This window comes from Panthera onca, chromosome B2 (genome assembly GCF_046562875.1).
Source record: "Panthera onca isolate mPanOnc1 chromosome B2, mPanOnc1 haplotype 2, whole genome shotgun sequence".
Lineage (NCBI taxonomy): Eukaryota > Metazoa > Chordata > Mammalia > Carnivora > Felidae > Panthera > Panthera onca.
In genome coordinates this window covers 30,286,036-30,313,853 of record NC_138343.1, presented here as the reverse complement: position 1 = coordinate 30,313,853, position 27,818 = coordinate 30,286,036, and the positions used below count along the sequence as shown (strand labels likewise).

The following is a 27,818-nucleotide window of genomic DNA, read 5'->3' as shown; positions in this document are numbered from 1 at the left end:
ACTACTTGACATTTGTTTATATGTTGTCTTCCCTGGAATGTGAACTCTGATGACAGGGCTGTTCACCGAGTCCCCGGATCCTAGGTTAGCGGTTGGCACAGGGTAGGCCGCTGATAAATACTGTTGAATCAATTGATACTTAAAGTCGGAAACATCATCCTTGGATCACTGTTCCTTCTCTTGGCCGCAGAACAATGCCTACTTCACCAAAGACTTGAACCAATGAAGTAATCCATAGGGTAATTATTAACCGGACTCTTCAAGCAGGGAGGCAGGATACAATAGAGACTAAACGATGTTTAAACAGCTAGCTTTATTTTCGATCTGTTGCTTTGCTTGTTGTAGAATGGCAGTAATGGTACCTATTCCTTACTGTTAAGTGGCTAACTGGTAACAGGTAAAGAGCCGAATGTTTGCTGTCATTTTTGTTGACATCACATCTGACTTTGGTAGCATATCAAAGACTGGGTTATCAAATGCTTCATTAAGGAAAAAATTCAAGCTCAACAATGGGGCTGCTGGAGGCGGGGCTAAAGACATTCTGGTCGAATTAACAATATTTATATAATGTTGCGTAACCCTCAAGCCCCACCACTTCTTTAAAACCTGAGGCAGAATCCACTCAGTGGATTTAGAACACCTTCCAGACTCGAATTTCCTGTCCCATAGCCTCAGGGCCCTTGGGGCACCAACTACATCGGCCAACATTTTGGGCAAGGGGAAAGGGTAGGACCCCTACGCGCGGCTCAGACTCATTCCTCCCCTCAACTGAGGTCCCACGTTCTCTAGCTCCAACGCTGACGCACCCGGGTCACCTTGACTACCAGGCCAAGGACCCCGTGGGAACTCTCAGTCCCCGCCACCCTTTTTCCACCGAGCGGTGAGCCTACGGAGGGGTGCCCGGAGAGAAGACCTGCCCGACAAGAACCTAAAGGAAGAGGTAAAGTATATGGAGTAGAATAGGGCACGAGAAAATATATAACAGTAGGAGAGGATGCCAGTTTCCTTTATGCCCTTTGTTACTTGCAGTAGCGGAGGAGTTAGAAGTGGCTTTAAAAATTTTTTTCACACAGGCATTTCCTAAAGGCAACCCCGGAGCGCGCAGAACTATGGGATCGTGAAAGGGTCGTCTTCCGGTCCCTTGCGCCTGCGCGCTGGCAGCCGAGAAGGCGGGAGGCCCTGGTAAGAGGGAAGCCGAGAACCGGAAGTGAAGGCAGATTCCCTCCTTCGTCGCTGTTGCCGCCGCCATATGCGCTCGCCTTGGTCAGGTAAGCTTTGGCCTTCTTTATCATCTGCTTCCATCTGCGTTTCTCTGCGGCCATTCTGCCTCGTGGACTCCTGATACCCCTTCCACAGACTATGGTCTGGTCCCTGGGGCCTAGATGGGTCGTTATTTCCATTGCTTGCATCCCTTTTGAGAGCTCTTAAGAGTTCCGGGGGGGGGGGCAGGGAAGGTAGGGGGCCCAATCCAAGATGGTGGCCCTAGCGCCATTGTGTCCCTTTTGCTCCCTGCTCCTTCGTTGGGCTCCTCGTTTATCGGATGCCCCAGCGATGGTGAGAGGCGGCGGTAGGTGCTCTTTGTTTCTGGGCATTTGCGGAGGGTGGGGCTCTTTTCACCTTCTCATCTCTGGGTCCTCTTAATGGCCCAAGGTGGGAATAGGAGGAGGAGCCGCCTTACGGGCCTCGTTGGACTTTTCTTACCTCGATTTACCAGCCTTTACTTGGAACATTTTCCAAATGTTTATGCGTGATGTCATTGTGTGTTTATAGGAAAGGAGTCTCAGCTGAAGAGTAACGAAGGGTGATGAGATCCCTTACTAGAGTTTGTAGTACAGCTGGAGTGAGAGTTTATCTCGAGTACCTTTTTTCCTATTAATTGTAGCGGAGGGAAGATAGTATTCATCTCCGACCTAGTCATTTCTCTTACTGTACTCTTCTATCCCCCCCCCCCCACATTAATTACACAGGGATTTCTTAAGCACCAGAAGGAGGTTACTGAGGAGTGGGACGCGGATGGCAGCCAAATGATGTTTGTATTTTGGGAAGTGAGCACTTTGCGCAATGATGACCTTAATCTATCACCCTTAACTGATGGCTGCCTTGTTAGGGGTCAACACTTTGAGATGTAGGGAAAGCAAAAAGTCTTCCTTTGATGGTTTTTCAGGACTTGTCTTTATCTTGTTGTCTCCATTCTCCGCTCTCTTGATTCATTTTGCTTTTCATTATCTATTTCCTTCACTGTTGTTACTTAACAGATCAGGAGTTCATATGCTGGTTCTCCCCATCCTGCTTTCTGGTTTATGCTACTCTGATCCTAATCTCTTTGGGAACTTGTGTCTTAACCGCCTCACCTGGGACCACTATATTATGTTTGCTTTTATGTTTTGTGTTCTTGTTATTTTTCTTTCCAGATAAAGGTGTCAGTACAGGGAAAGTGGGAAAAGTGTGGGGATGGAAAAGAGGTGGTGAAGGCTCTGCTCACGACTAATAAGTCTTTTGTTTTTCTTGTTTGTTTTTTTCCTAGCTCTTCTATCAGAAACTAGGTTTTTTGTTTGTTTGTTTTTTTAAACTGTTGCTCAAGCCCCCACTCTCCTCCCTTGTTTTCACTTAACTCTGCGTGAACCCTTCCGGAGACTCCTCCCCTTCTCCCCCTGCCGGCCCAGGAATGGCAGAGAACGATGTGGACAATGAGCTCTTGGACTATGAAGAAGATGAGGTGGAGACAGCAGCAGGGGGAGACGGGGCTGAGGCCCCTGCCAAGAAGGATGTCAAGGGCTCCTATGTCTCCATCCACAGCTCTGGCTTTCGTGACTTCCTACTGAAGCCAGAGTTGCTCCGGGCCATTGTTGACTGTGGCTTTGAGCATCCGTCAGAAGGTAAATTTTCTACTGGGCCTAGAGTATTCATTAGGTTCTTTAAGGGAACAAGAAACAGGTGTGTAAAACAGTTCCTCAGATAATACATATTTATTTAGGGTATATCAGGAGATAAAGTATCGAGAACTATTTTAGCGGGAGAGATTTGTATAGATCGGTTTTTCATTCATGGTAACATGAAAAAGCTAGTGACCTAAAAGCAACTGCTGTTAGTTGTTGTGACTGGCTTTTCTCTTTGCCTACTTTTTTCTTTTAAGTTTATTTATTTTGAGAGAGAATGAGCGGGGGAGGGACAAAGAGCGAGGGGGAGAGAATTTCTCCAAGTTGTCAGTGCAGAGCCCAATGTGGGGCTTGATCCCATGAGATCCCATGAACCATGAGATCACAACCTGAGCCAAAACCGAGTCAGATGCTTAACGACTGAGCCACACAGGCGTCCGTTTGTCTACTTGTTTTTAATTTTGTTACCTAGTCTTCTAATTTTGAATTTCCAGAGAAGAGCTGGTTGGACCTTTAGTCTCTATTGGGCCAGGCCAACTATGGTCTCTGGAAACCTTTGTGGCTGATCTAAAATGAGTTGCTTTTGGGTCAGCTACCACACCCTTCATTTGTGTCCAGGGTTACATGGCCTAAAGATGGCAAGCTAAGTAGGAGAAACGGCCTGGGGCAGGCACTCAGATGTCATGGATTGTTACAGATTAAAGGAAATAGGGACAGAGCCAGGAGCACCAAAGGTGAAGTCTTGGTGGGTGGAAGAGGCCAGGCACTGGAGTTGGAGGAGGGCAAAGCCAGGAGGAACTAGGAATGTCTGCTTTTGGGATGAATTTGATGGAGGGAACAGAGGTAGAAAGGGCCTGGAAGTTGATGAGAACCATTTAAGAATTGAGTGGTGAGAAATGGGTTTGGAATGGTGAAAAAGGTTGTGGAGTTACTGAAGACTGAAGTGTAATTTATCTCTCCCCCCATCCCTCCTTCTAGTCCAGCATGAGTGCATCCCTCAGGCCATTTTGGGAATGGATGTTCTATGCCAGGCCAAGTCAGGCATGGGAAAGACAGCAGTGTTTGTGCTGGCCACACTGCAACAGCTGGAGCCGGTTACTGGACAGGTACGTTTGGGGAAAGTGCTGTGGAAGACATTTTGGTTAGGAATTTTTGAGAAGGGTGTTTTGCCTCAGCTACAAGCTGCATTCAGAGCCACGGGTGTTTGTTGCAAAGATGACCTCGGTTACCTTTTTCTGATGGCCACGTGGGATATTGCATAGAAATTATGTGGTTAATGACTTAGATCTCAGAATTGAGGTCATTTATAATCTGTCAGATGTATTTTTGTGACCATCACTGCCCCGAGGAGATAGTAAAGGGATATACTGTTTGTCTCTGTCTGCTCTCCCCACCCCAAGGTGTCTGTGCTGGTGATGTGTCATACTCGGGAGTTGGCTTTTCAGATCAGCAAGGAGTATGAGCGCTTCTCTAAATACATGCCCAATGTCAAGGTAAGCCAGGGTAAAGACACTTGGGAGGAAGAGGATGTGGGGAGTTGTAGGCATTGAAGAGTTGTAGGCATTGAAGACTTGTAGGTCAGCCGTCTTCACGTCCATAGATGTTAAATTATCTTTATATGAATGTCATTTGCACGTTCTAGGTGGTAAGTTTCTGTAAACTTTGGTATGCAAGGGATTTACAGTTTACGGTTCATTTGAGTACACATTATAATTTCTGAGATGTTTGCTTTACTCTAATTTTGGAGAATCTTTAGTTTGCTTTAGTTTTTAACAGATTGTGTGAATATAGCTGTGCAGCAGGAGACTGCATGGTTAGGCTATGAAGGGTGCTCACCATGAGACCACGCTTTTGTTTACTATTTCTTTACACTGACTTTGAAAGATTTCACTGTGCTTTGGTTGAGTTTGAGAATTTTGGGGTGTGTGGCAAGAGAAGCTGGAAGCTCCAAAACATTTCTAGTGTGGTGTGTGAATTTTGAGGATTCCTGAAAGTGGCAGAAAATTGAAAGATGTTTGGTGGCCACAACAGAGTAGGCTTGGGTTGTTTTCTGTATATAACCTTGGTTTTTATAGTGTGGTTTCCAAACCCAAAGTTTCAGCATCATTTGGAAGCTTGATGGAAATGCAGATTATATGGGTACCGCCCCAGACCTCCTGAGTATGAATATGTATTCAAATAAGATCTCCAGGTAATTGGAGTTTGAGAAGCACTGATGTGTATAACTTTCTACTCCTCTGGCTAGGATGTGGTAAAGAATAGTACTTCTGTTTGGATTGTTGTGATTTTCTCCTGTTATTCATTATTTTATGTTTTAAAGTAACTAGGAATGTTGAGTCCTAGTGCTAAACTAAAAATAATTTCTTAAAAACCAAAGTAATAATGATCAGTATCTCGTGGTAACATGTTTTGAGTAAACTAAAAGGTTTCATAACAAAAAGATTTGTATTCTCCTGTCTCTAATTGCACTTTACGGAAGGTAATCACTAGTTACCTTTATTTTTTTTTAATTTTTTAATTTTTTTGCTTTTTTCTCTAATGGTTCTGCGACACCAGGTATTGGCACTGTTCTCTCAGTTTATCAAACTTCAGGTGTTTATGATTTCTTTTCATGAGAGATGTTTGTTCGTGTTGTTTTGTTATTTGAAAATTTTAATCCTTTAAAAATAATCTAAATGTTATATATGCGTGTCAAGTAATATCTCTCTTCTTAAATTGTCAGCGTCATTGACATTCACTTTCTGTCCTTTAACTGGAGTGGTCTTGCTGCTGGTTGATTCTAAAAAGTTGAAAACCAGAAAACGGTTTCCATTGTTATGACTGGAAACATTCATTGTTGGGCTTATTAGTGAGCTAGAATTGTACTTCCTCCTCTATAGGTCCAGCTCATCAGCTCATGTGGCTCAAAAGAGAACCTTTTTTTTTTTTTTTTTAAAGTTTATTTCAGTAATCTCTAACCCAACGTGGGGCCGAAACTCATGACTCCAAAATTGAGTTACGTGTTCTTCTGACTCAGCCAACCAGGCGCCCCAAAAGAGAATATTCTTGGTGTTAAGATCAACTGCAAATTGGCATGACGTAATTCTTACTTTTGTTTAAAATTGTGCTAAAGTGATTCGTTCAAAAGGTTGGGTTAGTTCTATAGAATATCCTGTCTCTGGATTTGTCTGGTTACTCCCTTACGTGGTTCTTTAACTTGTTTTTTCCCCTTAGTATTTCCTTTAACTGAAATACGAATTTGAAAGCTCAACTGACTGAAGTTAAACATTTTTGGCAAGAATTCTTCATAGCTGATATTTTGTGTACCTCCTGTTTTGTTGCAAACTGGGTGATTTTAGTTTCATTGTGACAGTCTGATCCTGTACTTGATCTTCTCTCCTTGAAACTAGAAAGCAGTTTCTGGTGTCATGTGATCCTATAGTAAAGACTAGATCCTCAGCAGATCTTTTCTTAATGTTTATAACATGGAGTAATGTGGTCAGCTTGAAACCGTAATTTCATAGGGTTTGTGCAGGGGCATTTAAAAATCTGAGTTCGGTTAGGAAAACTTGATGTTCATGAGCTTTTTGTGGTGCTTTGCACTCTGGTGATTTCTTGCTGTCCTTTCTTAAAATGAAGTGTGGCCATAGCATCATGGGAAGGAAGATTATTAGATTAAGTCAGAAGAAAGTGTTAGTCCTGACTTCCTTGATTAGCCACATAACTCTGGGCAAGTTATTTATGTTTCTTAGCTTCAGCGTTTGGGGAATGTAATAAGAATTTTAGGTCAGGTGGTCTTTGATGTTCGTTTTACCTTTGAAATACTCAAAGTTCACTTAGATTAAACTGAAAGGATGGGAAGTGCGGGGAGATTGGACTGTTTCCTTCCTTGTGAGACACTGTTTTTTTCTGGGTTAATACAGGTCGCGGTGTTTTTTGGTGGTCTGTCTATCAAGAAGGATGAAGAGGTGCTGAAGAAGAACTGCCCGCATATCGTCGTGGGGACCCCTGGCCGCATCCTAGCCCTGGCTCGAAATAAGAGCCTCAATCTCAAACACATTAAACACTTTATCTTGGATGAATGTGATAAGATGCTTGAACAGCTCGGTGAGTGGCAGTGCTGGCAAGGGGGCTGGTGATCAGGGAGTTGCCCTTTAGAGCCAAATGATGTTTTTTTGATTCAGGAGCACTTTAGTGCTGGGATGACTCTTCATCTATCACCCATGACTGATGGCTCTGGCTCCCCTGTCGATTTTTGTGAGGCCTTTTAAGGAACTTGGGTGAGCAAGGAGAAGTGTATTTTGTCCTGTGATAGAGGTTTTGTTTCTTTGAGAGGAGTGACTTTGCTGATCTTAGACATTGCTCACACCACTATTCTCTCCTTTACAGATTCTTATACTGGGTGTCAGGGGTTGGTAATAAACTGAAGGAGGAAAGCCATTTACTCTCTGGCATCCTCTGCACAGCATCTGTCAGTTTATAGCTGAGTAAATCTTTAGACCTAAGTTCTAGGATTAATGTGGAGAGTTTATGGGGTTTTTCTGTATTTCAGTGTGTCACGTGCGGTTAAGAAAGGAAAATTGTGAGAACTCACATTTAATAAATGAGAGCGTTGGGATGGACGTGGCCCCAGGGACAAGTCATTCCAAATGATTGACTCCTAAAAAAATTTTTTTTTAATGTTTAATTTTGAGAGAGAGAGCAGGAGTTGTGGAGGGGCAAAGAGAGAGAGACAGTAGCTGAAGCAGGCTCCAGGCTCTGAGCTGTCAGCACAGAGCCCGATGTGGGGCTCGAACCCGCAAACTGAGATCATGACCTGAGCCACCCAGGTGCCCCTGATCTTTGACTATTTTAACGTGAGCTCTAAGATGGGCTCCAGGTAGAGATGTCTTGTTTGCCTGGCTGGATAGGAAAGCGTGATCCAGAGGAGCCACAAAATGGACTCTGACAACTGGAATGTAATTTGGTGCACAATATTTGTAGACAGCAGGGGTGTGGGGAGAAAGTATGGACAAGGGCCTTGTAAAGAATTTCTCAAGGGTCTTATGCTTGTAAGTTTATGCTTATGCTTATACTCGAGAGCCTCTGCAGTGGGCCTTATCTCTATATCATAATTGTGAGCTTTGGGGTTTTTTCGTCTCATTTCTTGTCTGGTTAAAACAGCTGGAATCCGATCCCAAGTCTTTATTTCAGATTCCACTGTGTGCTGTTTCTGTTGTGTTATTACAATGGATGTGATTTTACGGTGGTCAGAATAAATGAAGACCTGAGACAAATCTTACTGTGAAATGACTGTTCCTTACCCATTTCCAGCAGCCATCACCTCATTGGGCTGTCTCTGGTCTTTGTCTATGATGTATGCTTCTTGTCTTACAGTCGTCTTCCTTTTTCTTGTAGACATGCGTCGGGATGTCCAGGAAATTTTTCGCATGACCCCCCATGAGAAGCAGGTCATGATGTTCAGTGCTACCTTGAGCAAAGAGATCCGTCCAGTCTGCCGCAAGTTCATGCAAGACGTAAATACCCTTCTACCTTCTCTCCCTCCACTCCCCGCCCACTGCCTCCTCCCCTTCCGCGCCCTCTTCCTCCAGACTCCCTTGTCCTTCAAGTGCCAAGAAGGGGGCACGTGCCCATCTGGGAGTGATGACTCCTTGAAGAGACACATAGAGGCAGAGACAGCTAGTGTTAGGGTCTGCGCGGGCGCCAGGGAAACTCCGGAAGACTTGGTCGGGTTAACTTGAGAGCGGGTAGTGTTCGACCTTTTTTTTTCATCACAGCATTTTTGAACCTCTTCTTCCTTTTTGGGGGAGGGCAGGATTTTCTGCCCTACCACCCACCCATCGTCTCCTATACACCCCTTTACAGCCACGCACCCTCAAGGTGGCATCGAGCACACAGTTGGAGCCTTCTGCTCCTCAAAACTCACAACCTCCCGGTGGCAGGAGAGCAAGAGAGGGACAGACAGATGGCAGGGCATGTCCAAAAGAAGAGCAAACAGCACAAATGAATCCGCTCCCTCCCCGCCTCCAGGGGTGGGGGCCTCTGGCACCTCAGTCCCCGATCCCTTACTCCTTACCATCCATACCTCCTCGCACCCATCCGGAAGCTCGGTTGATGTGAGCCGGCAGCGGAGAAGCACCGTGGAGCGGCGGGGGAAATGCAGACGGCACCAGCGGTGGATGGCGGCAGCGGAGGCCGCGGGGAAACCTGACCAGGAAGCCGAGGACCAAACCAGCCTCTTTTTCCGTTCCCGGTTTTTTTCCTGAATCCAAGGCGTGCCGTGCTCCCCGTTTCCCCCCATATGTGTTGGGGGGAGGGGTGTCCTGAAAGGGGGGGTAGATTTTTTTTTTTTCTTTTTTAAGACATTTTTTTTTTTAATACTCAAAGGCAAAGGAGAGGGATGTGGGAAAGGTAAAGTGAGGAGCTCCACTTGGAAGTAACCAGGTGGGTGTTAGGGTTTGGGGCTAGACGGGGCCTGTCGTATAAGTAGTGCAGTGTGTTCTTTTCCCAACCTGTACTGCTCCGCCCCATGGGATGTTTGCTATTTTTAGCTATACGTGGGGCTAGAATTAGATTTGAAGGAGGTCATGGAACTTCTTTTTGGAAAGCCTGCCTTTGCTATCCTGCTAGCTTTCTGGGATTGGGCTTTTGGTTTTCTCCCATGGCACACATCCTTTCCTAAAATCTTGGACCCTGGGTGTTCATGTTAATTATGTCCCCAGGTTAGTGAAGAGTGCTAGGAAAGTTGGGCTCTAGAGTGGAGTCTTGTGTCAATTTGTGTTTTTATTTTTTTATGCTACCTTCCTCCCCTTCAAGGGTTTTGTGCGTGCGTGTGTGTGTGTGTGTGTGTGTGTGTGTATTTTTTTTTTAAGATGAGTGTGTATCTACTGCTCTGAATTTGTTTCTTAGCACCATCTGTTGGTACCTTCCATGTAACACTATAGTTGGTTTGGCTCTTAGTTCAGAGACCAATGTTCTGTTCCCTTTGTTCCCTTGTGGTCTGAGGGCAAGTTGTTACTCGCCTTGAGTAACTTTTGCTTCTCTTTTTATGGCATTTTGACTGTGTCCATTGTAGTATTCTGATCTTAACAGATATCCACCCTCCTAATGTGGATATGATTCTCTTAGTTGGGAGGATACTCGGAGCAATTTCTGTCCTCTCCCTTGTATTATTACCAGCTTTGGTGGAGTTATTCTGACCTTGAGTCACTGTGTCCCACCAATTCCCGGGTGTTTGGATCATATTGGCCCTTGGGGGATCATCTATTGTTTTCTTTCCTGTACCACCTGCCTTTGAGGTAATGGCATCTTGCCATTGGGTGGTCTCACTGCTCCTTTACCTCCCTGCAAATTTCCCTTCCCATGACAGTTTGTAGCTGGGCAGTCTTAAGACTTGATAGGAAGGAAATTAGATCTAATGTGGAAGAGACCACATTAAAATGGGGGTATTTTTGGGGATGTGGTGGGGTTTTCAATCTTCTCTCTTCTCCCCATCCCCCCCATGGGGTGTATTGGAGATCAAGTTCCTCCACCCCCCCAGGTTTAACCCCCCCACTCTGCCCTCCTCCCGTTCCCCACCCCTTCCTCCCCCCTCCCCCCCAGCCAATGGAGATCTTCGTGGATGATGAGACGAAGCTGACGCTGCATGGGTTGCAGCAGTACTACGTGAAACTGAAGGACAACGAGAAGAACCGGAAGCTCTTTGACCTTCTCGATGTCCTTGAGTTCAATCAGGTCAGTTGTTTAAGGTCCAGTAGAGGGATGAGCACGTCTCCAACTGTAGCAGAAACCTGGTTAAGTACCCTTTAATTGAGGATATGATCCATGCGATGTGAGAGAGAATGGTGGAGAAATTGTCTTTAAATGAAATTCTCTTAAGTGAGAATTCAGATGTCTTTTGGGGCTGAGCATGAACAAGGTGTGAGCAGCTGCTTTCCTGTTCCATGGCTGTCACAGCCGGGTATTCAGTAAATAAAAATCTCAATGAAGAAAATCCTTGAGGGGATTTAATCTTGTAAAAGTTCCAAAATATCTTAGGTTTGTTGGGTTCTTAAATTTGTTTCTTGTGTTATTTACCGAGAAGAAGCGTTTCATCACTTTACCTGTTGTGTAGTTTATCTGCACCAAAAACTTTCTAAAATTAAGGTAGAATTTTTATGTTGGATGTTCTTGATGAGCAGGAAATATTGGTCCTGGTCTTTCCAGACTTTAGTTTTAATTTTTACCACTTTCTCATGAGGTTGCCTCATTCTTGTCTCTCAACACACCTGGTAGTTTTGGTTATTTTCTGTACCTTCTCTGCAGCATGTCTGCTTAGGAGAAGTCAAGAGCTGAGTGAGAAAGGCTAAGTTGTATTTAGATCAGAAGAGGAATATATGGGAGGGACTAGGAGGAATTCCTTTAGAAAAGCATAGTTACTGAAAACATTCCTTGCACGTACGTAATCTCTCTAACATTCCACATGGGCCCACATCCCCCTACTCTCCACACATAGGTGGTGATCTTTGTGAAGTCTGTGCAGCGTTGCATTGCCCTGGCCCAGCTTCTAGTGGAGCAGAACTTCCCAGCCATTGCCATCCACCGAGGGATGCCCCAGGAGGAGAGGTGAGTCAGAGATGGAAAGATGATTTGTGTCCTTGGGAAGGAAAAGAGACCATTGAGAGAAAGGACTCAACATTTTTCTAATTTCCTTTCTCACAAAGGCTTTCTCGGTATCAGCAGTTTAAAGATTTTCAACGACGAATTCTTGTGGCCACCAACCTATTTGGCCGAGGCATGGACATTGAACGGGTGAACATTGCCTTCAACTATGACATGCCTGAGGATTCTGACACCTACCTGCATCGGGTAAGCTGCACGCCCACACGGACATCCCAGTGTCCCCTCCCACCTCCCGATTTCCTGTGTCTTTATACCATATGTCCTCATCCCTCCTTTTGGGTGTCTTCCTACTTTTGGGTCTTCCCAGTGCCACCCTCTGTCTCCTTCCAGGTGGCCCGAGCAGGCCGGTTTGGCACCAAGGGCTTGGCCATCACGTTTGTGTCAGATGAAAATGATGCCAAGATCCTCAATGACGTGCAGGATCGCTTTGAAGTCAATATTAGTGAGCTGCCTGATGAGATAGACATTTCCTCCTACAGTGAGTATTGATCTCATGAGACTGGCTCTTCAGTCTCCTTGTTCTTAGTGTGTTTGTCTTAAATCCCATGTACGCACATAAGGTCTCTGGTGCATAACAGGCACTCGACAAGTTCATGTCCCCTGATCTTGATGCCCTTGTTGGGATGTGTAGTTGTCCTCTGTGTGGGGTCTTTTTCTCATGACAGATTATTTCTGTCCCCACTCCCAGTGTGTCCTCTGTACCCACAAACTGCACAGGCATCTGCATGTAATGGGGGGTGTTTCTGCCAGCCTCGCCATTTCCATGTCTTATTCTAATTGTGCCATGTTTTCTCTTCAGTTGAACAGACGCGGTAGAGGACTCACCCATAGTTTTGGAATGTGACCGTCTGTCCCTCTTCAGGAGATGACAGCAGGCATATGGGGGTGAAGGAGACACTACTGCCACCTGCCCTGGCAACCCCCACCCCCCACCCCATGACTTCCCCCTTTTGCATCACCACCACTCCTAAACTCCTATTTCCTGAATTGTCTGAATTTTTTTTAACAAAACTAAAAAACACATGTGTCTGTGGTGTCTATAAATGCTCCATCCCTTTATTGGATTTAGGGTGAAGTGAGGCCATGATTCAGTGTATATTCCTATAAGGACTGGGTGCCCTACTGTGGGGCCCAGGTCAGTGGGGAGGGATCAAAGGTAGGGGGATGTGACTAAGAAGACTGCAGAGGCCGTGGCTCCCTGCTGCTTTCCAACTTCTGCCCTTTTTGGAGGTGTTTTCCATTTTTCTTAGTGGCCTGGGAGGGGCTGGGATGTTTCTGACCCGAAGGCCCAGTGTGGGTGGTATGTAGTGTTTCCAGTGTTGGAAGGTAAAGTGGGAACTGGTGGAAAGCTTAGGCGTCTCCTAGGCTCTCTCGATGTCTCCTCATCTGTTCCTTCAGCTTCTGGATCTTGAGCACCAGGGCCTGTGCTTCCCAAGCCCCTTCTTGCCCTTCCAGAAGGGCCTGGTACAGCTCCAGCTGCTGCTCCAGCAACTCTTCAGCTTGGGCCAGCTCAGCTGTGGGGCTGGGCCTGGGACCCTGAGTGAGGGGGGCAGAGGGTAGGGAGCATCAGCCAGGGTAGGGGGCTGAGGCTTGCTGGAAGTCAGGCCTTCTGCCTCTAACGTTACTTTCGATCCCATTATATTAAGGTGATCTGTACTGTGAAGCCAGGGTAGATTTTGGTCTTGGGGATAAGCCTCTGGGGGGCAGTTTGCTCAGGGGCGATAACTGAACTTGTGTAAGGAAGCATACCGGGTCATGAGAGGTGAGGACTGGCAGTCCCTTCTCCACCTCCTCCCCTCCCGCCCCCAACTAAGAAATGATTAACTGTTAGGTGAGGGGAAATTCCTGTTCAAGGACTTCATGGACTCTGCAAGGAGAGAGCTCTATGGGGAGAGGGAGCCCTGAGGTCTAGAGTGGGGTGGGGGTGGGGAAGGTGCTGGGGATCTGGGGATGGGAAGTAGGACACAAACTTGGGGGGGGGGGGTGGCATCTACTTGCAGGACTGTGACAAAAAGGGATTCCTTCATGCCAGCCTCCCCCCTGGTCTCCCCACTCTTGGTGCTACTTACCCTTGGCGGTGACCTCATCTTCTCACTGCATGTGGAGCTGGTCTGCTCTTTTGTGCTTGCCTTAGGGCTCTGGGAGCAGCACCTCCAGGAACCCTGGGGCCCCAGGGGCCAGGAAGGCAGGAGGAGGCGACGGCAGCAACATGAGAGCCAGGGCAGAGGGAGGACCATAGCTGATGTAGCAGGGAGCTGTGTGAGCTGCCCAACAGCCACCAGGAACTGGCTCTTTCCCTCCAGGCCTTGGCCTCGCTTCAGTGACTGGCCCTGCCCAGGGCCCTGCCCCTATCTTCACCTCCCTCCCAATCTGGCCCTAGACAGTCTTCCTGAGGTGAAAACATTCCTGCTAGTTTAGGCAGAACTTGCTTTAGAACACCGGTGCCCAGCCTACTAGGACTTAAGTCTGTTTTTCCTAGCACTATATCTTTTCTCATTTCAATTCTGCAAGGTGCAAGGTACATTGCTAGTGTCAGGAAACTGGCTCAGAGGGTTCCCTTCAGGATTCATTCAGTGAGTACCTACTGGGGCCGTCTCTGCCACATGTGCTCAAGGTCCACAGCTGGTTGGTAGAGAAACCTGGAGAATTCATGCCCAGTTCTCTCTGACTTGAAAGGTTATAGCCTGGCTTAAGTATTGGTTACTAAGGTCTTTCCTTTTTCTCTTCTTGCTGCCCAGAATGGCATTTTTTCTTGTCTGTTGTGCACTACATGTTATAGGGGTTTGCATTCTCTGGTAGTTCTGGGCACTGTTGTGTCACTGTAACCTCGGCTCCTGACAAGAGCCTGACACTGGTAGCGGGTCTCAAGCTTTGTTGAACTCGTGAACCTTTCCTTCAAATCTGCATGAGAACAAAAGCTCTGTTCACACACCACGTGTGATGTGAGCATTTATACATGTTGACTTTCTTGCAGTATGTTCTGAAATGTCTTGTGGCTGGATACCTCATAAGGGAGTGGATGGTCCCAATTTTGATCATCTGGGAAAAAGGTAGACTCTCAGGCAGAAAAAAATATCTCAGAAGACAAGATGGCTGGCGGATGGACAGCTGCTAACCAGCTCTATCTTTGTGACATCATGCTGAATTTGGAGGGAAGATGGCCTTTGCCATAGCATGGGGATCCAGGAACAGGGAGGTTGACTTTCCTGGAGGTCAGTGGCTCTCAAACTTGGGGGGGGTGGGTGGCTGAAGCAACTTTAGATGAGGCCAAAGACCCCACATTCCCCATTAGCTGACATGTTCCCACTTTTAAGTGGAAGAACCAAGAACTTTGGTAGGATTTGAGGGGGGAAAGAAGCTTCCTCATATTTCTTAGTGATAAGGTTATGCATGATTCATATTTGACTTGCAGTGTATGCGTGGTTTAAAATCTTATTTTTTTAATGTTTATTTTTGTGAGAGAGAGACAGGGGCAAGGGAGACCAAGACAGAATGTGAATCAGGCTCCAGGCTCTGAGCTGTCAGCACAGAGCCTGATGTGGGGCTCAAACTCACAAACCATGTGATCGTGACTGGAGCCGAAGTCGGACACTTAACCAACTGGGCCACCCAGGAGCCCCTTAAAGTCTTAATTATTAGAACACAAGAGGCCCTAACTACTGTTATGGTTGTGGGAAACTATCCAGTATAAGGTTAAACAAACTATAAGCAAATAACATTGAAGCTAAACTAACCACATTTATAAATTAAAAGCAAGATTAGTAGCCATTAAGAAAATACAACAAATAAATTCTGTAAGACAATCTAAATGATGCACTAATAGCAAAATATCCTTTCTGAAAACTAGGCATCTGAGATTCTATTTTAGGTTATGAACTCTAAAATGGACTAACCTCCAATACTTTGCAGTGGGTGGTCCTAAACCCTGACTTAAAATAGAGTCTATGCAGGGCGCCTGGGTGGCTCAGTCGGTTGGGTGACCAGCTTCGGCTCAGGTCATGATCTTGCAGACTGTGCGTTCGAGCCCCGCGTCGGGCTCTGTGCTGACAGCTCAGAGCCTGGAGCCTGTTTCAGATTCTGTGTCTCCCTCTTTCTGACCCTCCCTCGTTCATGCTCTGTCTCTCTCTGTCTAAAAATAAACGTTAAAAAAAAATTAAAAAAAAAATAGAGTCTATGGATTTGGGTTTTGTTCATCGGTGAGAATTGGTATAAAAGAAAGTCTGCTACTTGAGTCAGCTCAAATCTATTGAATGAGTTTTGGATCTCATAATCATGGAAATAAAGGAATGAAGAGAAATATATGTAAGCTAGATTACCTAAATTTATGTTACGGTGTAGATTTATTTTTGTTATTCTTGGGTGTCTCATAGTGTCTTAATAGAGTCTTCCCCCTCCCTCCCCCCCCCCCCCCCTGCCCCTTTATGGGAAAAGGCTTTATGGCTAATAGACACTTAATCAAATGAGAGTTGGGCCTGGCTTTTGTAGGAGGAGCCTGTCTTCAGTCAGGCACAAGCAGAGGATTATGGGAAGCATCATCCACAAGGTCAAAGGGCTGCAGAGCTCCCGGAGGCCAGTGTGCTGATATTGCATGCTTACCCAGCGGATTGGCAGGACTGAGGTGACTGACATGAATTACTGTGTCCTTCTGATGAAACTCTTGTGGAGGTGGGTACTTAGAAATATTGAAGTCCACTGAACGTGCTCGGCAATTTTGTTCCTGTCATAGGGGATCTTCAAGGTTATTAGAAACACTTGGTTAAAGTTATTTTTGCCACACTTCTCTACTATAAAGTAGTAACTTTGCATTTAGTAGTAATTTTTTTTTCTTTCCATATTCTATTCTTTGGAAGTGAGTCACGAAGTCCAGCCCACATTCAAGGGGAGGGCAATCAAGCTCCACCTCCTGGGAAGGGAATTCTCATATGTTACTTGGAATTATTCTGTAAGGAAGATTTGTCTTTTCTCTCCCCATTTTTATTTTTTTTTAATTAAAAAAATTTTAATGTTTATTTTTGAGAGTGAGAGAGCATGAGTAGGGGAGGGACAGAGAGAGAGGAAGACACAGAATCCGAAGCAGGCTCCAGGCTCCAAGCTGTCAGCACAGAGCCTGACATGGGGCTCGACCTCACGAGTGGTGAGATCATGACCTGAGCTGAAGTCGGATGCTTAACTGACTGAAACACCCAGGCACCACTTTCTCCCCGTATTTAAATGTATCAATCATTTATATATATCTCTATGGGCTCAATATTTTAAAAAATATTTTGGGTTCCAATCCAATACTATGGCTATTTTGCTGCTCCTATTGTTCCAGCCCTGTTCACAGGGAGTTCTTTCACGTTGGCCCCTGTGTCCCTTTGACATGTCCTTTTTTGGGGGAGGTGCACTTCCTCCCTGGCATCACAAGACATCCTAGGCTCATCCTGTAGTGTTTCTGTCTTGGCCATAGAGTCAGCTTTTTTTTTTTTTCTCGGGAACCCTGGTTCCTTTTATTGGAGAATGATATTTAGAGACCAAGATCTGGGTACTGGGTGCTCATGTCAGTTTTCTCAAGAGGACAAAGAAGTTCCAAGAACTCCTGAAGCTCACACAAGCAAGGAAGTAGCTCCCATTTCAGTACCACATTGGAGTTTGTTCAGTGCAGCCTGTAGTCCCTAGTGTATGATGGCCAGTTCTCCATACATGTCTTTTTTTTTTTTTTAATAAATTAAAAATTTTTTTTTCATGTTTATTTATTTTTGAGAGAGAGAGAGAGAGAGAGAGAGAGAGCAGAGGAAGGGCAGAGGGTGAGGGAGACACAAAATCTGAAGCAGGCTCCAGGCTCTGAACTGTCAGCACCGAGCCCGATGTGGGGCTTGAACTCACGAACCACAAGATCATGACCTGAGCTGAAGTCAGACGCCTAACTGACCGAGCCACCCAGGCGCCCATCACCTTGTATTGATTGCCAACTTTGTGTTATTTTTTCCTCTAAGTCTCTAATCACTAACATACTTTGAAGGTTTCTTTTTCAAAGATGGCCATCTATATTTTACCATCTGTCTAGAAGTGGGGCCTGATTTCCCTCTTCTTGAATCAATGACTTTTGTTTCTGAGAGAGAGAGAGAGAGAGAGAGAGAGAGAGAGAGAACATGAGCAGGGAAGGGGCAGGGAGACAGGGAGAGAGAGATTCTTAAGCAGGGTCCATGCTTAGCGCAGAGCCCAATGCAGGGCTCAATCTTGTGACCCTGGGATCATGACCTGAGCCGAAATTAAGAGTCGGCTGCTTGCACTCTCAACAATAGCCAAATTACGGAAAGAGCCTAAATGTCCATCAACTGATGAATGGATAAAGAAATTGTGGTTTATATACACAATGGAGTACTACATGGCAATGAGAAAGAACGAAATATGGCCCTTTGTAGCAACGTGGATGGAACTGGAGAGTGTGATGCTAAGTGAAATAAGCCATACAGAGAAAGACAGATACCATATGTTTTCACTCGTATGTGGATCCTGAGAAACTTAACAGAAACCCATGGGGGAGGGGGAGAAAAAAAAAAAAAGAGGTTAGAGTGGGAGAGAGCCAAAGCATAAGAGACTTAAAAACTGAGAACAAACTGAGGGTTGATGGGTATTGAGGAGGGCACCTTTTGGGATGAGCACTGGGTGTTGTATGGAAACCAATTTGACAACAAATTTTATATATTGAAAAAAATAAAAAAGAGTTGGCTGCTTAACTGACTGAACCACCCAGGTGCCCCATCAATGACTGTTTTTTTTTTATTATTATTTTTTATTTTTTTAACGTTTACTTATTTTTGAGACAGAGGGAGACAGAGCATGAATGGGGGAGGGTCAGAGAGAGGGAGACACAGAATCTGAAACAGGCTCCAGGCTCTGAGCTGTCAGCACAGAGCCCGACGCGGGGCTCGAACTCATGGACCGTAAGATCATGACCTGAGCCGAAGTCGGCTGCTTAACTGACGGAGCCACCCAGGCGCCCCAATGACTGGTTTTGATGACTAGAACATGAGACGGTAATACGGCTTGACTTCTGAGTTTCTGACATAAAATGGCTTGTGATTTCTGACGTGGCTGCTTGAAACACTCCCTCCTGGAACCCAGGTGCTGAGCTGGGAGCAGCCAAGCCATGTGGAGAAGCAGGTGGAGGAGAGCCTAGATCACCCTGCCAGTAGCCCCAGAAAGCTGCCAGCTGATGACAGTACTGCCTGCAGCCTCATAAGAGAATGCTCTTGAATGTTCTGGATCGGCTGGGCCTCCAGATGACTACAGCCCCAGACCATGTCACAGGGAGCCGAAGAGCTGCCTGCTGAGCCCAGTCAATGCAGAGAATGAGAGCTACTGAAAAGGGATTATTTGGGACTGCTACCTAGCAATACGTAACAGGAACACATAGTATATATAATACCATAGTAATACTCTTATTATGTTTTTATTCATCGTCTGTTTTTCCTGTCAGACCGTGTCAGGAGAGCAGGTGTTTTGTCTGTTTTGATTAAATGACTACCAGGCCTAGAATCATGCCTGGCACAGAGGCACTCACGAATATTTGCGAAGAAATGAATAAATCCTGTGACCAGATTCCTTAAAGTGTGTCTGGGACCGAAAGAGAGAGCTGAGTGGGGGCTGGTTTTGGAGCTTGTCTTGGTCTGCTTGAGCGTTTGTTACAAAATACCACACATTGGGTGCCTTAAACAACACACTCTCTGAAGTCTCTTTTATAAGGACCCTAATCCCATTCGTGGGGGCTCTACTCTCATGATTTAATCACCTCCCAAAGGCCCCACCTTCCAATATTATCACACTGGGGAGTAGATTTCAACCTATGAGTTGGGGGGTGGGGCACATTCAGTCTATAGCACCGCCAAGGTTTTGGGTCATTGGTCAGGGTAGAAATGAGATTTAGGACTGGGGAAGCAGCATGAGCTTCTCAGTTCAGGGTCTGCGGGGTAGCAGAGAGCAGGGCCTGAGGGGTCCAGTCTGAGGGTCTGGGGACTTGGGTCACCAGGGAGGAAAAGTGCAGGACCCCAGACTCCTCGGCGGTGAGTTATGGAAGGTGTAGGGACCGTTGCTGGGAAATGGGTGGTCAGTACCCTGGCTCCTATTGCTCATGTACTTGTAGCCCATACTGGTGTCCAGCCCACACTGCATGTTCAACACACGGTCCTCAGGGGCCTCTCAGCTTGGTGTGCAGGCCCCTGCTCGTCACAGAGGAGGAAGGGACAACTGAAGGCCATGACAACTGGCTGCTCTGGTCTGGGCTCAGCCACGGTCATGAAATATTAACACAGGGAGTGGGAGTTTGGGATCAGGGTTGGTCCCTACAGGGCTGGCACATCTGCCCTTCACTCTCTATGGTCCAGTACCCAGAGAGCCCTCTGTAAACACAAACAGGTGTTCCTTAGGCCAGCCCTTCCCGTGCCACTCGTTCCCTTGACTCCTTCTTCCCTCCTTGTAACATCTTCCCCTCTGATGTCCTTATTTACACCCTAGCCTCATTTCCCCAGGAGCATCCTCCCTTTTCTAGACCCAGTGCACTGCAGACTTCTGCCTCTCATCTTTCATGATGCGTTCTGAGACTTACTGAACTGAGTCCAGCCCCAGAGGCAGCGGCAGAAGTGACAGGGCCTTAGGAATCTTAAGTCCTATCTTTGGAGCAGGGCACCCAGTTTCTTTGTGGGGTCCATCCCAGACCTGGGAACCAGCTGCTATCGCCTGGAGACCTTCTGCCGTGCCGTGCAGAACCAATGGGCACTCAGTGGAAACATCTAGGTTATTTTGGGTTTTGGGAAACATTTTGCACCCAAGCCTGACACGGACAGGGGCAACTCTTGTGTTCAAAGCCCTATCTTGGTTTGGAGAGCAGAGGGCGACCCTGGGAGGTCCTGGCTGAGCAAGAGAAAGGGAGCTGGGTCCTCATCCCTGTGACCACACGGGGGCGCTGCTGCTGCACTGAGCAGCCTGGGAGGGTCTGGGCTGTAAGTTGGTCAGAAAAGGCTGACCTGAAGGCTGGGCGTCTTCAACAGGGGCGTGAATCAGCTTCTGAGCAGCACGGGACGCCCCAGGTGTCAAGGTCAGGAATGGAGCAGGGATTGAAGGAGAGGAGAGCTCAAGGAGCCTTGTGCCATCTCTGAGGTTTGCGCCGTCTCTGAGGTTTCCACCTCTCCGCTACGACTCACCTCTGCAGCTCCTTGATGACAACACCCAGGAAAACCGAAAAGAAACATTTCCTTTTCCTACTTCTTTTCAGTACTCTTTCTTGATGCCCACAATAACATCCGTGTAACTTTTTCTCAGGAAGGATACACGAGAAGTTGGTCGACATGTGCATCCTTGGCGGGGGACCGGGGCCCCTGGGTTCTTGGAAGGGAGGAAAGTTTCCTACTGCAAGCCCTTTGGAATGAATTTGAATGATCTCTTCAAAACATTTTACATTAAAAATCCCTTTCATCTGCATGATCCTTGCCAGTGAATGTAGTTTGCTCGGCTGTGTCTGTGTGATGGGCCCAGATCCAGGCCCTCCACTGCCTGGTTCCTCCGCACGCCCAGGGTGTTCACACCTCAGAGCCTTCACTGCTCTTCCTGGCCTGAAAACATATCTCTCAGACAGCACTTCCTTCCCTGACATTCTTTTCCAATGTCCTCTTTGAGAGGCCCTCCCTGTACTAGCCTCCCCATGTTGTCCCTCCCGCCTCCCTCTGACCCCTGCCCTCTTTGCCTTTGTTCACACCCTGTTCACTGATACACATTTTAAAGTATATTTCATTGTTTATTGTCTGCTCCTCCTTGAGAATATAAGCTTTACCAGAGGACAAGAGTAGAGATTTTGATTGTTCACAGCTGTATCTCCATTGTGTTGCAAGTGCCTGATTGTTGAATTTAAAACGTTTGTTGAGTGAATGAATTAGTGAATGCACGTTCAGACTGACTCACAGACATGCACACTGCTACATACCAATACACAGACACCGTCACTCACACTGACACCTGCACACAGAACACGTATCGTCACTGTAGCCGGTCTTAAGGGCTTACTTCAAGTTTAACACACACCTTACTTGCTGACCTATGACCCTTGATCTGTAACAGAACTAATTTAACTGATTTTCTTGGAGCTTTGCAGACAGTTGGCCTTGAGGAATGAAGGACCAGAGCTTTCCCAGGCTGCAGAGGCCAGCAAGTCTGTTAGAAGCTGCCTCAGCTTTCTGATTAGTCTAGCAATTCTTTTAGCAAAATGTTTGTTCTTTTTTTTTTTTTTTTTTAGGTTACACAAATGATTTCATGACCTCCCTTTGTTATCTGTAGACCTGGCCCTCTCTTGCAGAAAGAACAGAGTCCTCCTGCATATCATGCAACAAGAACCAGACTCTCACACAACCCCCTTGCACGGAGACTATTTGGAACTGGCCCCATCCAGTCTGCACGTGGTTAAGAAATGTTGCAGGCCACTGCATTCCCTTTGCTGATTAAGTACCCTGAACCCCTTTCAAAACCCCCGGGCCAGGCAGAAACCTTAGAGTTGGCTTTTGGTCAAGAGTCTTCCTTCTCCCTGGGTTACTGGCCTCCTGGATAAAGCTCAAATTCCTTTCCAATCAGAACTCATCTCTTAAGTAAGGATCTTTCAGGCTACCAGCAGCTGAACTTGGATTTGGTAACACACACACACACACACACACACACACACACACACACACCTCGATGCCTAATTTTCATTCCACATTATGTTGTGAACATGTCCCAGGTCTTTATGAATGGTTTGAACAACTTTCTCCAGATTATTGTGAAAGTTTCCAAATGTACCTAAAGTTTGAAAGAATAGTCCCTAGCACCCTAGACTTAGTCAATTTAATATTTGCCTCATATGTGTAATAAATTGTATTTATTTTTTTAGGTTTTAAAATTTATTTTCTTTTTTGGCAATAAATTCTATTTCTGTAATTCTGCATAAATATTTGAAAATTACCTACCAATCTCAAGACTCTTATCCCTAAGTACTTCAGCATTCATCTCTTAAAAAATTAATTTTTTCACTCAATATTGTTATACAATTCTCTTAGTTATTGTCCAAAAGTCTTCTATTTGGAGGACAGGGGAGCTCAGGGGTGCTTGGGCCATCTCTGAGGTTTCCGTTTCCTCCAGGCAACCCCTCTTTCCAGTTCCTTAATGGTAACAGCAGGAAAATGAAAAGTAGAAACATTTTCTTCTATTCCCTAATTCTCAGTTTTTGGAAACTTAGTTTTTAATTTTTTTAAAAATAGGCTTTTTTAAATGTTTATTTGTTTTTGAGACAGAGCATGAATGGGGGAGGGTCAGAGAGAGAGGGAGACACAGACTCTGAAGCAGGCTCCAGGCTCTGAGCTGTCAGCACAGAGCCTGACGCGGGGCTCGAACTTACAGACCGTGAGATCATGACCTGAGCTGAAGTCAGACGCTTAATCGACTGAGCCACCCAGGCATCCCTAAAAATAGTTTTAATGTTTATTTACTTTTGAAAGAGAGAGAGTGAGCAGGGAAGGGGTAGAGAGAGGGAGACAGAGGGTCAGAAGCAGGCTCTGCACTGTCAGTGCAGTCTGATGTGGGGCTTGAACTCAGGAACTGTGAGACCATGATCTGAGCTGAAATCAAGAGTCGGACAGTTAACCCACTGAGCCACCCAGGCGCCCCACGAAGGCTTGTGGAAGGTGAGATTTGAAAGGGGATTTGAGGTCTGTTTGTAGGGAGATGGGAATATGAAGCTAAAGAATTTGGGCTTTAATTGGGAGCCATGAGAGTTGTGTTGTTTTTGTTTTTTTTGCAAGTGCTTCTTAAAATTAATGTTTTTTGTTTTTTTGTTTTTTTTTTTACTTTGAGATAACTGAAGATTCATGTGCAATTATGAGACATAATATAGGTCCTGAGCAATTTTTACTCAGTTTTCCTCAATGGTAATACCTCGCAAAACTCTAGTCAATATTAAAACCAGGATATTAACATTGATACAATCCACTGTTCTTATTCAGATTTCCCCAGTTTTACTTGCATTCATCTGTGTATGTACAGCAAAACCTTGGTTTGTGAGCATAATTCGTTCCAGAAACATGCTTATAATCCAACGCACTTGTATATCAAAGCAAATTTCCCCGCAAGAGATAATGGAAACTCAGATGATTCATTCCACATCCCAAAAATATTCATATAAAAATGATTAAAATACTGTAATATAATATAAAATAATAAAGAAAATACAAAATATAAAGAAAAATAAACATATTAACCTGCACTTACCTTTGAAAACCTTCGTGGCTGGTGTGAGGGAGACAAGAGAGAGGAAGGTGATTGTATCAGATGACTTTCACTCTCACTAAAGGAATTACTGCTATCTATTGGCTCAAAGGAATCTTTTTCTGCATGGGGGTCATTGTATACACTCGCATGGATGTTGACTACAGTACAATATTAATAAACCCTTGTCATATACCGTATATAATGTAACTGGCAGTGAGGCAGCAGGGGAAAGGGTCTATATCTGCAGGCAGCCTGACCTAGAATGAAGCAAAGCATTCCAAAGTTTACTCTTGTCTGGAAAAGCAAAGGACTGTCTATAGGTGCTTTGAAGTGACAAAAAATACACTAGTGCCAGTTGTGGGCACCTTCCAACGTTCTGAAAAATCACTGATTTCTGCCAAACACCATGGCCTGAGACCGAGCATCTGCCATGGGAGATGATCACCCACAATCCAATGAAGAGAGAGACAGAGAACCATTGGCTCAGTTGTGACCATGTGATGTTCAGTGTCACATACTGCTCGTATTGCAAGACATTGCTCATTAATCGAGTTAAAATTTATTAGAAAGTTTGCTTGTCTTGCGGAACACTCACAGAATGAGTTACTCGCAATCCAAGGTTTTAACTATATTTCTTTTTCTTTTCTTTTCCTTTTTTTTTTTTTTTTTTGTCTGAGAAGGAGCTCGCTTTTTGGGGAGTAGAGCACTGCATGTGGCCAACACACCACACATCACGTTCCTACACATCGCGCTTAAAAAGGTATATGAGGGGCGCCTGGGTGGCGCGGTTGGTTAAGCGTCCAACTTCAGCCAGGTCACGATCTCGCGGTCCGTGAGTTCGAGCCCCGCGTCAGGCTCTGGGCTGATGGCTCGGAGCCTGGAGCCTGTTTCCGATTCTGTGTCTCCCTCTCTCTCTGCCCCTCCCCCGTTCATGCTCTGTCTCTCTCTGTCCCAAAAATAAATAAAAAACGTTGAAAAAAAAAAAATTAAAAAAAAAAAAAAAAAAAAAAGGTATATGGGAGGTTTTGCTAAGAAAGATCAACTAGAACATGGGTTCCTCTGGGCAACTTCCCCATCCCTCCGAGGAGTCGGCACATTCCCAACCATTTCCTGGAAGGCAAATGTGGTCGCTACACGTAGAGCCCCCGCAGGGGTGCCTTCTTGTTTTTTATAAAGAACATTTCCTTTAGATTTTTTGAAGTCTTCATTTGTTACTTTCATCCTACAGACCAGCTTCTGTATGGATTGCCTTGATGTTGGCCCCAGAGAGGTCATCTTTAGCCATGATCAAGTTGTCCAGGGTTACATCATTGGTCAGGGTCATCCTGCTTGTATGGATCTGAAAGATGGGCTTCTTAGTCTTTTCACCTGGCAGGGGAATTCAATTTTCCTGTCAATGTAGCCTGGTCTGATAAGTGCTGGGTCCAAAGTTTCTATTCAGTTTGTGGCCATGATAACTTTCACATCACCCCTTGAAACAAATCCATCCAACTGGTTCAACAGTTCCAACATTATTCATTGAATTTCTCTCTCACCACCGGAATTTGAGTCTACTTTTTGTTCCAATGGCATCAATTTCATTAATAAATACGACGGATGGTGCATGTTCTTCTGCAACTTGAAACGATTCCTGAAGGAGTTTGGGCCCATCACCTAGGTACTTCTGAATAAGTTCAGAGCCAACCACTCTTTAAAAAAAATTTTTTTAAGGTTTATTTATTTTTGAGACAGAGAGAGACAGAGCATGAACGGGGGAGGGGCAGAGAGAGAGGGAGACACAGAATCGGAAGCAGGCTCCAGGTTCTGAGCCATCAGCTCAGAGCCCGACGCGGGGTTCGAACTCATGGACCGCGAGATTGTGACCTGAACTGAAGTCGGATGCCCAACAGACTGAGCCACCCAGGCGCCCCCAAACCACTCTTTTAAAAAAAAAATTATTACAAACAAATTTTTTTAATGTTTATTTATTTTTGAGAGAGAAACAGAGTGCGAGTGGGGGAGGGGCAGAAAGAGGGGGAGACACAGAATCCAAAGCAGGCTCCAGGCTGTGAGCACAGAGCCCAGTGTGGGGCTCTAACTCATGAACCGTGAGATCATGACCTGAGCCAAAGTCAGATCATGACCTGAGCCAAAGTCAGACACTTAAACTGACTGAAACACCCAGGCACCCCTAGAGCCAACCACTTAAGAATGTGGCTGAGGTTAGGTTTGCTAATGCTTTGGCTAATAAGGTTTTACCTGTGTCAGGTGGAACGTACAGAATGACACCCTTGGGGGCTTTATATCCATCTCTTCATAATATTCAGGATGAGTGAGAGGAAGCTTCACAGATTCTTTAATTTCCTGGATTTGGTTGTCCAACCCCCCAACATCAGCATAGGTTTCCTGGGGGTGACTTTCCTACCTTCATCACTGTGACCAAGGGATCTGTGTCATCTGTGAGCACCCATATGACGGCATCACCTTGTGGTTGAGCAGGACCAAGCAGCCTGCTCCCAGCAGATCCTTGTCTACAAAGGAGAGAGTGCTGACGTAGTGTTCTGAGCCCACAGATGTAGACACGATGGCATGATTGTCATCAGTGATCTCTTCCAAGCTTCCTACTGACACTGGGGTCCCCCTCAGATCATCCACCTTTGATCTTTCCTCCTCTTGCTTTTCTTCTTAAAGGCTTTATTTGTTCCTGATTTCTAATGAATTCTTCCTCCATGAGAAGATAGTCTTTAATTCTAACTTCAGTAATTTTAGCCAGCACTGAGTGTGACATGTCACCAGTGGCAGCTTGCTGGCAGCATCTGGTCCCTTTGTATACTTCTTCTTTTTCCCCACTCTAGTTGGTACAGAAGGTTCGTATTTCTTTTTCTTCTCCTTGTCATCCTTCTTGCCACCTCCAGGACCATGACCACCACTCTGACTTAGACAATGTTGCTTTGGCCACACGGACTGCCGCTGCCAGGATTGCTTAATCCTATGGAATTTTATCATATATGTGTGTTTGTTTATCTATAACCACAGTCAAAATATATTCCAAAGATTCTTTTTATTTTTTATTGATTAAAAAATTTTTTTTAACATTTTATTATTGAGAGACAGAGAGACACAGAGTGTGAGCAGGGGAGGGGCAGAGAGAGGGGAAGACACAGAATCTGAAGCAGGCTCCAGGCTCTGAGCTGTCAGCAGAGATCCCGACATGGGGCTCACTCACAAACTGTGAGATCACAACCTGAGCTGAAGACAGTTGTCTAACTAACTGAGCCACCCAGGTGCCCCTCTATTTTTCTAATAATTTTATAATTTTACATGTTATATATAAGTTCTATTATACATTTTAAATTCATATTATAAGGTGAGAGATTTAGGTTTAAGTTTTTTGTTTGCTTATGTGTTTTTGTCTATGGACGTCCAATTGCTCTGGCATCATTTATTGAAAAGGATAGTTCCTTTTGCATTGAATTGCTTTTGTGCCTTTTTCAAAAGTCAGCTGAGCATATTTGTGTGTGGGGGGGCACTATTCCTGGGTTTTCTCTTCTGTTCCATTGATCTGTATGTCTATTTATCTGCCAGTTAATTAAAATCTGTTTTAATTACTACAGCTATATTTTAAGACTTAACATCAAATAGAGTGACTTTTCTCACTTTATCCCTCTTTTTCAAGAGTGCGTTAGCTATTTAGGTACTATGCCTTTCTGTATAAATTTTAGAATAAGCTGGTCTAACTTTGCTGGGGCAAAAATTACATTAAACCTATGGATCAATTTGGAGGGAATCGACATCTCTACTAAGTTGACTCTTCTAATACATGAACATATTATGTCTCTATTTAATTTGATTTCTTTTAATTGCATTTTGTAATTTTCAGCATTCAGATCCTTTATGTGTTTTGTTAAATGTATATACAGTATTTCATTTTCTTTATAATAACTATAAATAATGTTGTGCTTTTAATTTTGGTTTCCATATAACCTGTATTACTATATAAAAACATCCTTTTACTTTCAATCTACCTGTGTCATTAAATGTAAACTGAATTTCTTC

The 27,818-nt window shown here is 45.2% G+C and overlaps 2 protein-coding genes, 2 non-coding genes and 2 pseudogenes across 5 annotated transcripts; 3 read left to right on the top strand and 3 right to left on the bottom strand.

The window, feature by feature from the left end:
• The first annotated feature begins 1,097 nt into the window (after positions 1-1,097).
• DDX39B (DExD-box helicase 39B) lies at positions 1,098-12,537 on the top strand. 2 transcript variants are annotated; one of them, XM_078446731.1, is made up of 11 exons: positions 1,098-1,268; positions 2,525-2,876; positions 3,855-3,982; positions 4,277-4,369; positions 6,779-6,962; positions 8,253-8,371; positions 10,458-10,589; positions 11,350-11,459; positions 11,558-11,702; positions 11,847-11,994; positions 12,316-12,537. In XM_078446731.1, exons 2-11 carry the CDS (start codon positions 2,666-2,668, stop codon positions 12,330-12,332), a joined length of 1,287 nt encoding a protein of 428 aa, XP_078302857.1. In that variant the 5' UTR covers positions 1,098-1,268; positions 2,525-2,665; the 3' UTR covers positions 12,333-12,537. The 2 variants fall into 2 exon arrangements, with proteins under 2 accessions (XP_078302857.1, XP_078302858.1); XM_078446732.1 differs by lacking the exon at positions 1,098-1,268 and adding an exon at positions 1,448-1,567.
• Positions 2,020-2,097, top strand: LOC132668123 (small nucleolar RNA SNORD83). The gene has a single exon (XR_009605482.1). It is a non-coding gene; the product is annotated as a small nucleolar RNA SNORD83 (small nucleolar RNA).
• Positions 7,015-7,091, top strand: LOC132676630 (small nucleolar RNA SNORD83). Its single transcript, XR_009609072.1, has one exon. It is a non-coding gene; the product is annotated as a small nucleolar RNA SNORD83 (small nucleolar RNA).
• A 71-nt stretch (positions 12,538-12,608) lies between the features above and the next one.
• MCCD1 (mitochondrial coiled-coil domain 1) lies at positions 12,609-13,862 on the bottom strand. The gene is made up of 2 exons (XM_078446733.2): positions 13,586-13,862; positions 12,609-13,052 (listed from the first exon to the last, which is right to left on the bottom strand). The coding sequence occupies exons 1-2, from the start codon at positions 13,751-13,753 to the stop codon at positions 12,867-12,869; spliced, it is 354 nt and encodes a 117-aa protein (XP_078302859.1). The 5' UTR covers positions 13,754-13,862; the 3' UTR covers positions 12,609-12,866.
• Positions 13,863-24,821: 10,959 nt separating this feature from the next.
• On the bottom strand, positions 24,822-25,467 carry LOC132666885 (26S proteasome regulatory subunit 4 pseudogene; annotated as a pseudogene).
• On the bottom strand, positions 25,464-26,624 carry LOC144616363 (26S proteasome regulatory subunit 4 pseudogene; annotated as a pseudogene).
• Positions 26,625-27,818: the final 1,194 nt, after the last annotated feature.

Coding starts and splice junctions, on each gene's coding strand:
- MCCD1 (XM_078446733.2), bottom strand. CDS start 13,753: ATGGTCCTCCCTCTGCCCTGGCTCTCATGTTGCTGCCGTCGCCTCCTC. Junction 13,053..13,585: donor AGATGAGGTCACCGCCAAGG/GTAAGTAGCACC, acceptor CCCCTCACTCAG/GGTCCCAGGCCCAGCCCCAC.
- DDX39B (XM_078446731.1), top strand. CDS start 2,666: ATGGCAGAGAACGATGTGGACAATGAGCTCTTGGACTATGAAGAAGAT. Junction 2,877..3,854: donor CTTTGAGCATCCGTCAGAAG/GTAAATTTTCTA, acceptor CCCTCCTTCTAG/TCCAGCATGAGTGCATCCCT. Junction 6,963..8,252: donor TAAGATGCTTGAACAGCTCG/GTGAGTGGCAGT, acceptor TTTTTCTTGTAG/ACATGCGTCGGGATGTCCAG.